General features: G+C 34.9%; 2 protein-coding genes and 2 long non-coding RNA genes across 7 annotated transcripts in view; 3 read left to right on the forward strand and 1 right to left on the reverse strand.

Moving 5' to 3' along the window:
- Positions 1 to 4453, forward strand: part of LOC111483482 (putative lipase YOR059C) — a 5013-nt gene extending 560 nt beyond the window's left edge. Inside the window, exons 2-12 of the mRNA XM_023129722.1 lie at positions 87 to 290; positions 937 to 1004; positions 1177 to 1247; positions 1329 to 1571; positions 2074 to 2237; positions 2320 to 2375; positions 2482 to 2534; positions 2668 to 2788; positions 2915 to 3012; positions 3746 to 3868; positions 4238 to 4453. Coding sequence (XP_022985490.1) covers positions 154 to 290; positions 937 to 1004; positions 1177 to 1247; positions 1329 to 1571; positions 2074 to 2237; positions 2320 to 2375; positions 2482 to 2534; positions 2668 to 2788; positions 2915 to 3012; positions 3746 to 3817 — 1083 coding nt within the window. The 5' untranslated portion in view covers positions 87 to 153 and the 3' untranslated portion in view covers positions 3818 to 3868; positions 4238 to 4453. The remainder of the gene's footprint in view (positions 1 to 86; positions 291 to 936; positions 1005 to 1176; positions 1248 to 1328; positions 1572 to 2073; positions 2238 to 2319; positions 2376 to 2481; positions 2535 to 2667; positions 2789 to 2914; positions 3013 to 3745; positions 3869 to 4237) is intronic.
- Positions 4454 to 5747: 1294 nt separating this feature from the next.
- On the forward strand, positions 5748 to 7358 carry LOC111483508. Its single transcript, XR_002718376.1, has 2 exons — positions 5748 to 6114; positions 6327 to 7358. It is a non-coding gene; the product is annotated as an uncharacterized LOC111483508 (long non-coding RNA).
- Positions 7359 to 8148: 790 nt separating this feature from the next.
- On the forward strand, positions 8149 to 12515 carry LOC111483504. Of its 4 annotated transcripts, XR_002718372.1 has the most exons (7): positions 8149 to 8164; positions 8279 to 8341; positions 8406 to 8549; positions 9592 to 9958; positions 10042 to 10110; positions 11785 to 11851; positions 12292 to 12515. It is a non-coding gene; the product is annotated as an uncharacterized LOC111483504 (long non-coding RNA). The 4 variants fall into 4 exon arrangements; XR_002718373.1 differs by lacking the exons at positions 8149 to 8164; positions 8279 to 8341; positions 8406 to 8549 and adding an exon at positions 9184 to 9374 and having other exon boundaries at positions 12292 to 12508; XR_002718371.1 differs by lacking the exons at positions 8149 to 8164; positions 8279 to 8341; positions 8406 to 8549 and adding an exon at positions 9184 to 9355 and having other exon boundaries at positions 12292 to 12507.
- Positions 12516 to 12576: 61 nt separating this feature from the next.
- On the reverse strand, positions 12577 to 13541 carry LOC111483498 (ethylene-responsive transcription factor ERF106-like). Its single transcript, XM_023129742.1, has 2 exons — positions 13461 to 13541; positions 12577 to 13374 (listed from the first exon to the last, which is right to left on the reverse strand). Exon 2 carries the CDS (start codon positions 13278 to 13280, stop codon positions 12687 to 12689), a length of 594 nt encoding a protein of 197 aa, XP_022985510.1. The 5' UTR covers positions 13281 to 13374; positions 13461 to 13541; the 3' UTR covers positions 12577 to 12686.
- Between the last annotated feature and the right edge of the window lie 60 nt (positions 13542 to 13601).

Below are 13601 nucleotides of genomic sequence, written 5' to 3' on the forward strand. Positions count from 1 at the left end.
TTTTTTTTTTTTTTTTTTTTTTTTTTTTTTTTTTTTTTTTTTTTTTTTTTTTTTTTTTTTTTTTTTTTTTTTTTTTTTTTTTTTTTTTTTTTTTTTCTGTAAATGCTCGTCGGAATTGAGCTGATTGAAAGGGAGGTTGTAAGCTGAATTTATATGGAAAACGGCGTTTGTGACAACGGCGTGTGCTCTTCAGAGTCGGTGAATGGAGGCCAAGACGTTTGGAGCTCCAAGGAGAGTTATTCTTTCTCCACCGATCATCTTGTTGTGATGGTCAATGGCATAATGGGGAGGTCGGAGTTCTCTGCTCCATATTTTGTTCCGTTCATGATGATTGCACTATTTGCCAATTTTTACTATTCGAAAGATGTTAATCATCCGTTAAGAATCTAGTTCAGCTGCATCTAGAGAAGATTTTCCTCTCTTTGTTTCTAATTTGTAACATTGTATTCGTATGAGCGTTTGATTTGATTATTTTGTTTCTTCAATTTTAAGAGTTTCCCACGAAGTATCGCGCTGCTGAATTTTGGCTTTATAATTTGTTTGGTGGTTTTCTAGTTTTCTGATTAATGTTTAGGACAAGATTGCCTGTTCTGAATCAGGTTCTTAATATATTTTTGAAGATATGCCTCCATTTTCAAGCTTACAACTGTTCCATCTGAATGTGAATTAATAAAATATTTATGCATATATATATAACGGTCACGATTTAGGGAAACTTTTGTAAACCTTTAAGCTGTTCCACTGAGTAATGATTTGGTTTCCTGAAAATGAAATACCTACTTAGCGTTGCTGAATTGGACTGCTCTGCCACTCCGGTGATGGCTGTTTTTAATCCTCTGTTTCGAGTTGATTGTGCACCTCACATTTTATCACAAACCACCGAAGAAAAATTTCTTTCATTTGGTTATTCAAATTTTTTTGAACTTGTCTGTGCAGTTCCACAGATTGGCGGTATGCAGCAGAGCAGTTTGTTAAAAGACTTCCTGACAAGATTTTTGTTCATTGTAAGTAGCATCAATTATCACTTCCTGATCTTATGTTGTAGGAACTATGGCTGTACTGAATGTAGAGAGGTGTACATGGGCTGGGTTTAGTAATATTATGAGATGATATGGAATCAACTTCATTTAATTTTTGTTCATAGTAAAATCTCAGTTTCAATCATTTATTTTGTAGGTAGTGAGCGAAATGTGTCTAAATTGACGCTAGATGGCGTTGATGTGATGGGTGATCGATTGGCTGAAGAGGTCAGGTCTTAAGCTTGACATTTTACCTGATTTTCTGTCACGTTTGTACCCAAATCTGATGATTGTTTATGAACACTCCAGGTTCTTGAAGTGATTCAAAGAAAGCCTAATCTACAGAAGATTTCCTTTGTTGCACATTCCGTGGGAGGATTAGTAGCAAGATATGCCATTGGAAAACTATATAGACCCGCTGAGACTAAGAAATTAGAGGCCTCATCTACAAATGGACAACCGCAAGAGTCATCTGGTTCAATAGGTGGCTTGGAGCCTGTGAACTTCATCACTGTTGCCACCCCGCACCTTGGTTCAAGGGGTAATAAGCAGGTATCTAGATAAAAAAAAAATTCCTGCTCTTGCATTTGATAGATTATTTCTTTGTTGTTTTCTAGATATGCTATTAACGAATTAGGTCTTTAAGTGCCTTAGTAGTTGGCGTTGTATTTTTCAAAGAAGTTGAATCAGTTTCTTGGCAGCGTTTGGAAAAGTAAAATAGTTTAATTCCAGAATGCAAGCTTGTGCAAATTCTTAGGAATACTGTTCGAGGAAATTAGCAACACCATAGGCGTGGATTGATCCGACAACAAATTAACCCATGGTCTGATTTTTTATGTTTTACCTTTGGAATATAATTATAACTATTCACATAAGAAAAAACTTCTTTCTTTTAAAGGTGATGAGCACTTTGCAGGCTCTCTTTGAGTCTCTTTTAATTGGAGCTTCGAATGTCTTGGTCCTTGCACTTCAGAAAAAATCAGGATTATTGCATGAGTTGGCTTTATATTTCACCCTTTATTCACGAGATAACTTTTCATGTCTATCTTTCCAGGTACCATTTCTTTTTGGCTTAGCTGCTATTGAGAAACTTGCGAGTTTGATTATCCATTGGATACTTAGAAGAACAGGTGAACACCTTTTTATGACTGATGATGATGGAGGAAAACCTCCACTGGTTCAACGCATGATAGAAGACCAAGGCGAATACTACTTCATGTAAATCCCAACTCTTTGATATTCAATATGATCTTTTGAGTGGAGTTTCATGATAGTATCACAAAAATTTGTATCTATGCAGGTCTGCGTTGATGTCATTCAAACGTAGGGTTGTCTATTCTAATGTTGACTATGACCGTATCCTTTTTTATTCTTTTGCTGCCTCTCTAGCCAATATCATTTTTTAAGGTAGATCGATATTCAAATTATTCTTTTTTGTTCTCCTTTACAAGAACTTGTAAAGATTTTGTTGGTTGGAGAACATCATCAATTAGACGTATAAGCGAGTTGCCAAAGGTACTTTTCCCTACTTTTTCCTGTAGTGGTAGTTTAACTACTGGATATTGTGGTAACCAGTTGATGAATTTGAAAATCATGATCATTAACCACTCGTTTTCCATATTATTCTTCAAAACTATTGGATTATCAGTGGGAAGATGCGGTCAATGAAAAGTATCCGCATGTTGTTTATGAAGAATCCTGCAAGGGTACTAATTCTGAGACGAGTGAACCGACCTCAACAGAAGTTAGCTATCCTGAAAGGCTGGAAGGTTTGTTGTCTCTCTTCTGTTGTTGAAGCTCCATGCATTTCTTATTGTATGCCAATGTTGACAGCTAAATTTCAGGAGCATAGTTGCCTAACATCCTTTGGTTTGTTCACGGATTTTGTTATTTAGAGGAATTGGTGACGGGTCTATCTCGTCTGTCATGGGAAAAAGTAGATGTTTGCTTTCATAAATCAAGACATAGGCTTGCAGCTCACAGCATTATTCAGGTAGCTCTCTCTTTCTCTGTCATACACTTCCTAGCACTTCCAAAACCCCAAACTTGGATGTCATAATTCATTATAAATATCTCCACAACAGCTAACACAGCCTCCATTCTTTACCATAGGGCCCATCTTTGTCAACCATAATGGCTTAGATTCTCTATTTCATTGCTGTCTGGTTTCCTTTTTTTGCTTCATTTTCACTTTTTAACTGATCATATTCCCTTGAAATACGCAGGGAAACTTTGAAGTATCTTTGTCAAACACTTTCATTTTGGCTTTCTGTCATGAAGCATCGTGCATATTTGCCAAAACTTTTGGTTGCCTGTATTCCATTTCTCAAAATCGTTTTTTATCATACCATTTCTTTTTGGATAAGTTTTCACAAGCACAATTTTTTCTTTAATGTTTGAGTTTCACCAAGATTTTAAAGAGTTAAAAAAATGAAAGCTAAATGATTAAAACATAGGTATGATTAGACATGTTATAAGACTAACGAATGAAAACAAAAAACAAGAGTTTACATCAAAGCTAGATGTAAAGAAAAAACAGTTCAAAATTTCAAACCTATAGTTTTAAGTTCTCCATTAGGCTCACTGTTTGGTAGCACTGGTCAGTCATTCTTACAGTACTTGGTTAGACAGGTGATTGGTCCATTATTTCAACCATTTCCTGCTGCTTTTACAAGTATGCAATTTCTTATTTTCTAAATGTTTGTCTTACTTTATACAATGGACAGGTGAAAGATCACACTGCGCATATAGAAGGTGCTGATGTCATAAATCACATATTCGATCATTTTCAAACTTGAACTTCTAACGTCCTAAACCACAATTACATTCTAGAGACCCGTTTATCCTCGGTAAGCTTTTAGCTCCGAAACATTTTCAAATTTAGAATGCAACAATATGAAAGTAGAAATTTAAACCTATAACCTTTTGGTTGAGACTAGGTACATTGATTAGTCAAGTTTACGTTTAAATTGACAATAACCAATTTGTTGAAGTCTCAGTGGGATACCATCACAAAAGGCTTGCATTAACATATCTCAATTTGTTAAAAGAAATATATCCTCAACTACATTGTTCTCTACATAAGAAGCATAGTTTTGGTTCTTTCTTTAAAGTTACACTTCAATTTTATAAACCTTTCGTATGCTTTAACTTAACAATGATTATCTTTATTTTTATTTCGTTAATGAATTTCAACTCTCCCATTTTGCTGATTGTAGGTTGGGATGCTTAGTGACGACTCGTTTCTACGGAACTTATGATTAAATTTTGTAATGAGGTCGCTTCATTCACTATATTGTAAAATTGTACATGCATAGATATACTACATTACGAGATAATCAAAGCTATTATAGTAATAACTGAATTAGTTAAAAGGTTGCTAGAGCAAGAACATACTTCAACAATAAACAAAAAAAATAAAAGTATACGATGTTGCATTAAACTGTTTAATGTCAACGTGGTTTGTTTTGCTTGTAATTTATTACGTATAGCAAGGATAGACCATATTCAACTACTTGATGTCAAAATTAACTTTATTGGAACAAAGACTCATTAATATATATATATATGATTATACTAACCAAGCACTAGCTAATATAGAGGTTTCAATTTTTGTCTTCACGTGTTGAATTCAAACATATTTGGTTTGAACAGAAATTTATGGTATTTTTTTTATTTATCACTTTATTTTTAAATAATAAAAAAGAATAAAGCCAATGATTTTGTTCCGTTGCTTGGACCCTAAAGTTAAAGATTAAACGGCCGCTATATAAATCTCTACCCAATCACTCGCGGGAAATTTTTGGCCAATCCCGTTCTAGAGAAAACTATTTTCAGCGCCAATGCGTTGTTCTCCGATCCGATAGCTTCCACTTCACGCGCAGTTTCGTTTCTTTCTGAAACGAACACCTCCCCCCTCTGCAATTCTCTCTCGCGATGAATTTTGGAGTTTCCACTTCCATGAACTTTGCAATCTCCACTCCATCACTTCACCTCTCTTTCTAGTTTCGAGTCCAACGTTGCGATCTCACTCGAGCTCATAGAAGCCGGAATGCGTATTCCACGAGCTTATTTTTTCGGTTCCAGCCGGATTGGGAGAAGGATCATCACTGTCAAGGCAGACCAGTCTTCTTCTAGAGCCACGGATGACGACGGTTTCAGCATCCAAGTGTCCCTCACTTGACTGACTTTCTCCCCCGGTAATGCTCAAACATTCATTACACAGTTTTTGTACTACTTTTCTTGATTATAAGCTTAACCAGAATGATAAATATATATATATATATATATATATATATATATATATATAATGTAAAACTTGCATGTCGTTGTATACCTCGACCAACCTATAATTCTACTTGCTCTGTCAGAATTTAGTGCAACTTATTTTGAGTTTGAATTAGTTATGATATTCGTAATCATTTAATATATTGAAGAAGGAAATATATTTTAAATATTTGTAATCAGTTAAATTTGAATAGTAGTATATTTTACTTTATTATCAAGATTTAGTTAGTTTATATTTTGTTCTTGTATCCTTTTTAAAGGTTGTGAAAGGTTGTGAATATCAATGAAGACTACGAACCTTTGATCCCAATTCTATTTCTTACTCTTAGATCTATATTATTTTGTTGATTAATAATATTTTCATATCTATTCACACTTCTAAGTAAGAGATTTTGCGTAGTTGGTATTAGAGCCAAGTTGGTACGGTTTGGTATTATTACTCAACGAGATGAATGGTGCGAGTTTTTCTATGGGTATAACTATGGAAAAGCTCGTTGGCAATAAAGTTATTGGAAGTTATGCATGGAAGTTTATCTACAAGGGCAAGACTTGTGGGATTTAATGGAAGGTAAATGACACATACATTCCAGCAATGCTCTACAGAATGCAACATTGTGTCAACAATGGAAGATCAAATGCGGAAAAACTTTATTTACCTTGCGAAATTTGATTAGCAAAGAGTATATTGATCATGTTCATGATTTAAAGTCACCAAAGCAAGTATGGGATACACTTCAAAAATTGTTTACTAAGAAAAGTACCGCTCGACTGCAATTTATAGAGAATGAACTAGCTATGGTAACTCAAGGTAACTTTTCCGTTGAAGAATATTTTTTGAAAGTGAAAAAACTATGTTCTGAAATTTCAGAATTAGATGTTGAGGAATTAGTGAGTGAGGCTCGATTACAGCGTTATCTTATTCGTGGATTACGGAAAGAGTTTATGCCATTTGTTTCCTCAATATAAGGGTGGGCAAATGAGCCTACAATAATTGAACGAGAGAATCTTCTTTCCAATCAGGAAACCTTGATTAAGCAAATGACTAGCAGCAACGAGTTTTCCCGAAAGTCAGAAGGTGTGTTGTATGTCAAAGATCAAAGGAGATAGAATTTTCATTCAAAGCCTTCATTTAGCAATGAGAATCAATTCAGAAGTGAGGAGTCGTCAAAGAAGCCATTTAAAGCTTGTTATAGGTGTGGAAAACCAGGTCATTTTAAACGAGATTGTCAGGTGAAAGTGGTATGTGATCGTTGTGGAAAGCCAAGCCATATTAAGTCAAATTGCCGAGTCAAAATCGAGGAATTAGAAGCAAATGTTGTACATGAAAGTAAAAAATCTTTGGATCAATTTGGGAATACTGCTTAACCACTGAGGTTCTTGATCAGCCAACAAACGTGACTTCAGCCGTATATCAAGATGATGTCTCTACAGGTGATCAAAATTCTAATTCCACTAACGCTTCTGAATTTGATTATCTCCAAATTTCGCCTCTGGACTCTCTCTTTTTCTCCAATGCCAATTTTGTTGTCCCTGATGACCCTTCTGTTTATTTCACGGCTTTGGATTTGGGATTCGACGGAAATGAAGTCTTCAAGCTAACCTTTGACGATCTTGACGGACTTTACCTCCCCTTTGAGGCTGACGATTTCCTCATTTGGGAGAATTTGATCAAACTACCAATTCACAGGATTCTAATGCTCATCCCCCGCCTGACCTAGAAATAGCGGCTCTGCTTGATGATGATGATTTATCACAATTTGATTTTGATTTTGAGGACTTGAAGGAGGATTTTGTAGTTCAGGAAAATTTATGTGAAGAAGGGGAGGATGATTCAACGGATAATAAGTTTTAGTGTGGCTAAGGATTTTGAGAAGGCGACAGGAAGCCAGAATATTGTTAATAACAAATCTTTTGGCGACGACATTTTTTAGGATGCAGACGTTGACCATGTGGAAGATGATGTTGATAAGCCACAAACTCGGCGGCTTTTGGATGATCAATTTGACACCCTCTTAAGTCAGGACTATGCATCTAGTGACGATGGTGACAGTGCTTGTGATGAGCATGATGGTTGGGTAGCTGAAGAAGATGAGTCCCTTGCTCAGAAGCTCAAGCATGCCCTTGGGGATCATAGTAAGGATGACTTGGACCTTGACCAAGGATATAAAGCTCCTGCGCAGATATAAATGATGATCTGCTTGTTCTTTAAGAAGAGCGGTTAGTCATTAATCTCATGTCAAGACATATATTAAAGGAAATCGAAAATTTTAAGTTCCTTGTTCAATTTGTTTTTTTGGTTGTCTTGACGTGAGCAAATCAACCATGTTCAAATTGAGATGTCCTGCGATTTGAAAAGAGGAGTTATATATAATTTTAGTTTCCTTCCATAAAAATGGATTTTGATGTATTCCATTGGCATTGTCTAATTATCATTATGGGTAACACGTATTTGAAAGTGAACGCACTTTTTTAGTTCTAGTTGGCCCGACAATTAAAATTTTGAATGCATTTGAGTTTGATAATACTAAAATATTTATGGGCCATGGTTATATGAATATTTATTATCATAGTGATTCCTCATACTACTATCATGCATAAACCTGCAAAACCACTGATTTAAATTCATTACTCTGCTTTTCTTTAGTCGTATCCAAGTCCACTGAAAAACTGTCAGGCTTATGCAATTGTCAAGTAAGTGCAGCGATAATGTTTCAATTAGTTCTATTATTACAGTTTAATATGCGTCCTAATCAAGTTTTCTTATTTTATTTTGGAACCCCTTTTTGGTTATTACTTCTTAGGCTTGAAGTATTTCAGGGAAACTTTTATCAAGCCAGAAGATGTTGCACAAAAAATCGGTGTACTATCTCTCTCTCTTTTGCAATTTATCATTCTATTTTCTTTTTATTTAAACAACTTTTGTTGGTATAATTACCAATGCGAAATCTCTGTTCATCATGCACTGGTTCCAGATTGTAATTACGAAAGATAGCACTAGCGGAGTACATTTTTGGCATGCAGGTCCTCGTGAAAAGGTATCCCTTATTCTGATCATGTCTATTGAAACTAAAAGGATGAACTGAGAACTTTGTGATGCAGGTTTATTTCAAGTCAGATGAGGTGCGTGCTTTTGCAGTAACATGTGGGGGATTGTGTCCTGGGATTAACACAGTGGTTCGGTAGATTGTTTGTGGTCCACTATGGCTTTAACTATATGTATGGTGTGATGTACTTGGAATTGAGGTATGAAAAATATTTTTATTTTCCTAACTTTTTAAAATATTTTTTTATCCTATTATTATCTTTCAATTTAGTCTGTTATTTCTCATGGATGGTATAAAGATTAGCAGATTAATTGTTTTCGTTGTAGTTGTAATCTTTTTCCAGTTCTTGTAAATGTGTACATTTGAAATTCATGAAATTATCACAAGTTTCAATTCGTCTTTTCTTCCAAAGACCCTCTAATGTAGAGGGTCTACTTCCACTTACATTGAAAGCACACCCTTGCCAGGCATCACCACTGGATGTGCATTTTAGAATGACGAAAAGATGTCATTCATTTAATGAAATAAGCTGTATGCGCACAAGGAGAGATTATGATAGGGTGCTGAGGTTCAACAAACAAGTTCTTTGTGATCCAAAGATCGCTAAACTTGAGTAGTCCATTGCATAGAGACAAGTAGATGAAGTCACTCTTTGTAAATTTGATCCGGAATTTATTATCCTCACAGAGACCAAGCAGTTCATCTCTTAGAAGGTGGTTAAATATCTATGGAGCTCTGTAGATATTGTTTGGCCTGCTCTGGATGCATCTAACTTTTTCTGTATATCATCATTTTGTGGAAGGATAATTCTATTTTCGTTTCCGAAGTTGTGGAGGGGTCTTTCTCCATTTTGGTGGCTTTTACCTCGCCTGATGGTTTTGTTGAATTTATGACCACTATGACTTGGGCTCACTCTCTTTCTCCGATTTTTTTTCTATTTATCCAGTTAACCTCTTGGGATTCTGACCACAGATAAAGATTACTTCCCAATCTAAACTTAATCAAGTTGAATCAAAATCACAAGGTTCAAATAAATTTGTATTTGTTCATGAAATAGACACAATGTGATTTAGGACGAACATATAGTTCTGTTTTCAGCTCGTGACACTGTTAATCAGTTGGTTCACCGACTTGATTTTTTTTTTTTTTTTTTTTTTTTTTTTTTTTTTTTTTTTTTTTTTTTTTTTTTTTTTTTTTTTTTTTTTTTAAACACATTCTCTTATGCTGTTGTTTGTCATCAGGGAGGATACAGAAGGTTTTACTCCAAGAATACATTGAAATTGACACCTAAAGTTGTCAACGATATCCTCTAACATGTTGGGTACTTTTCTTCGTACTTCACTAGGAGGCCATGATACAAATAAGACTGTTGATAATTTTCAAGATCGTGGAATGAATCAGGTACAAGTAAAAAGCTAGTTGTCTATTTCAGAGAAGAAGCGAGAGCAACAAAAAAATAAAATAATAACAATAAAAGAAGGAAAAAAATAAAATAAAATAAGAAGGAAAAATAAGGGAATGCTACAGAAAAATTAATGTCTTCCTATGGTCTAGGCGTATATCATTGGCGGCGATGGTACTCAAAGAAGAGCAGCTTTAATTTATCAGGTATTAACTCTTATTAGAATTTCACACTTGTTCCTTAACAATTCATTTGTTGGACTAGTAGTGTTGCCTTTCTTCTTCTAAAGGGAGTTGCAAAACGAGGTCTTCAAGTTTCTGTAGCTGGGATCCCCAAGACGATTGCTAATGCAATTGCTGTAAGTATTTTTCTGGACTTACAGAAAGAAACCTCATCTGTTGTCAATATTTTCATTATTTAGTCAAATATTCATTTGTAAATGATTAATTAGTTGCACATGAGGAAAGGCAAGATCATCTTACTTTTAGAACCTAACCATGGATGTCTATCCATTTGTACTTTCTGGTTTTAATGAAATTTATTCACGTTATGCACTGCATAGTGCGTACTGACCTAACTTGATTGATTATTTTCTCCCGACTGTATTGACAATTGGATGTATTGTTTTTGAATGACTCAATACTCTTTAGTGATGGAAGATACATTCGTATGAACACTTTTCATATGGATCTTTATGCACGGTGCATATTTCTTGATAATAAGACCAGAACTTGGATAAATTCATAGTTTGATCGGAAGTTTCTAGTGATTTGAGTGCTTAGATATCTACACATCTGAAGATCTTATCTTTAGTTCTATCGACGGAATTATAACTAGGACAGTGTGGATATCGTACATCGGCTCATGAAGGAAATGTTGGATGATTGTAGGGAAGTAGGACATTGTTAGGAATAGTAGTAAGGAAACATTAGGATATTAGGTCATATTAGTCACTATTTTTAACGGTGTTTCTCTGCAAGATAATTGTTTAAATTGGGTTGCTTTTATTGTTAGTTTTTTCCTTTTTTTTTTTCTCTCTCTCTCTCTGAGAGTTTATTTTTTAGCATTAATCTCTTTTTATTTTTTCATTGAAAAGTTTCATCACTTATTCAAAGGGTAGTCATAAATGGAGTGAATAGGTTGAAGGGTTTTCCTAAGGTAGACTAGAAATGGTTTTTGGGAGAGAACTTAGCCTCTCAATACCTTCGTAACTTTCTTGGTTAGTTCAATAAATTTTTGCTCTTGCCTCCTACTTTTCTAGATTTTCTTTTAATCTCTTTGTTGAGGAAACATATTTTATGAATGTGATCTATATCTTAGAGATATGGTAGGATAGTCTATTTGCATGTAAAATAATTAAGCTGATTTGTTTTGCTTGATGTTTGGCCTCTACCTGCCTACAAGAAACCATCATTTTGGTTAAGAGAAAAAAACAGAGAGAATTGTCATCAAAATTGACATTTGAAAATTCAAGCCAGTTGAACAGTTCAATTGGTAAAGATCAGCAAGAACCGATCATAAAATGAATGAAATTGATTTTTTCTTTCTTTCTTGAAAATGATTGAAATTGAACTGACTAAAATACTGTTAAGTAAATTTTTAACCTTCCCCTTCAATGGACTATAAAATGTTCTCGTAATTGTGAGGGTATTCAAATATCGAGACCTCAAATGTTTAAAATTTCACCCTATAATGTTAGAGCTAAAAAATCATTTATGTAAGGTAAGAACTATTTAGAGCCATCTGCAAGACGGCATTTTCTTCCATTTCCTTGTTGCAATGAGATTTTACCTCATTGAAAGTGGCATCACAAGAAAATGACACAACACAACCAACCCTCGTAAAACTATTTTTTCTTTTCTCAGAGTCAATCTCATATTGTTAGTTGTATATCTTCTTCTCCTCAACTTGTTCTTTGGTTTTATCCTTATCCATTCATGCACCTTCCTTAGGTTCTATAGGGATCACTCCTTCAATATGGACGATTCCCTCTCTCTATATAAGTCGCTTTCATTCTTTTTTTGAGGGACAGGGCAGCTGTGGGAGTGAAGGAAATGGACAATTCTGGGCCAATGGAAGTGACTCGACTTGACCTACATGTAAGGACAGGCGCAGCCTCTTTTTTGTTTGTTTCTTCATTAAATGATTGCTGGTTAACACACAGACAGCTTAACTAGTTTTTATCACATTATTCATAATGCACATATTTTGCTTCAAAGTTATCATATCACTTGACAGGATTTAGATGTATCTCTGTTCACATGGATGGGTATACAAAAATACTAAAATAGTAAAAAAAAAAAAAAAAAAAAAAAGTATGTTACTCTGGTAANAATTTTTCCCAAGCTTATTAGAGGTGACATTATTAGCTCATGACTGCCCATTCTCTTTTAAGAAATCTACTGTTGTTTGATTTAGACCATTTAGATTGTGTGGTGTTGTTGGGGAATGGTTGAAGAAAATTGTTTCTCCATACTTCTTTGTTTTTGGATGGTGATTCTTCTGAAACTGAGATGTTTTTACAGCAATGTTTTATTAGGTGGAGAGAGAATGTTCAAGTGCTCCTGGGGAAGCAATGAAAATCACTTCAAAGGTTAGTAAAAGTAGAGATTTCTTTTAGTGAAGTCTACATATATAATCATCGGTCTTTTTAAGTTGAGAGTATATTATATTAGTATAAAGATAGAGGTTAAAAGGTAGAATTGCATGAACAAGTGATAGTGGAGTCATGTCTAGATAATTTCAAAATCATTTAAAATGAACAAAGTTATCATTTAAATTTTTTTTTTTTTTTATTATTTTAGTCATAAATTAGACCATTGAGTAAGAGTAACAACTCTATATTTACATAAATATAGGTAGCAAATTAAATATTCCACTTAACCCAACATAAAGGTAGTTGTTTGTTTTAATTTAATTTCCACCCTGTAACATTTACTTCTCATCCATTGCCATCAATGCCTTGGGAATATTCCTCCATTTCTGCCCCCTTCCCCTCTTCTGGCCGGACACCGCCGGCGGGTCGGGTTCTCCGGCCTCCAATGGGAAATTCAAAACGGCTTTCCTCCCTCTCAGTCTAAACGCCGCACAGTCGTAGGCCTTAGCCGCGTCTATATCACTGCCGTATGTCCCCAACCAAACCCGAATCCCCTTCCGGGTCGGATCACGAATCTCCGCCGCAAATTTCCCCCACGGCCGCCGCCGTACTCCCCGGAAATGACTTCTCCCCTTCTTGTCGGTGTTTGTCTTCCCTGCCACAGAGGCTTCCGCATCGGCTTTGCTGGCCTGACCCAACATGTCGGTCTTCGGTGTCGACCAGTCTTCAACTTTGCCGGACTTCGTGTCGTTGTAGCAGCCTTCCGCCGGAGGCGGTGATGGCGGAATTGGGGAATCGAAAATGAAATCTTCCAATTTGATGGAGTGGAGAAAGGGGGAATCTGTTTGGAAATGGGTTTGGTGATCTGAGGAATCTACCAACAGAAATTGGGTTATGAATTCTATGGATAAGAATTCTTCTGAGGACGCCATTTTCAGAGAGATTAAGATTTAAGATCTCAGATGGTTGCGTTTTACAAAGATTTGTGAAGATTGAAGGAAGAGGAGACACCAATTATATAATATATATATATATATATATATATATATATATATATATATATATATATATATATATATATAACTTCGAATTTTCAACTGTATTTTGAAAGCAATAATACTACTAGTGATTTTACCCCAAAAATCCATAAATGTTGGATTTTGATCCAATCCACTTGGAACAATTATTTTTTTTGAAAAGGAATTGTGGAAATGAACATTCAAAAGATAATAAATATCTCAAAAAAAAAAAAA

The sequence above is a fragment of the Cucurbita maxima genome, unplaced genomic scaffold, assembly GCF_002738345.1.
Source record: "Cucurbita maxima cultivar Rimu unplaced genomic scaffold, Cmax_1.0 Cma_Scf00008, whole genome shotgun sequence".
NCBI lineage: Eukaryota > Viridiplantae > Streptophyta > Magnoliopsida > Cucurbitales > Cucurbitaceae > Cucurbita > Cucurbita maxima.

Excerpts from the sequence above, each read along its gene's own strand:
- LOC111483498 (XM_023129742.1), bottom strand. The coding sequence starts at position 13,280 with ATGGCGTCCTCAGAAGAATTCTTATCCATAGAATTCATAACCCAATTT.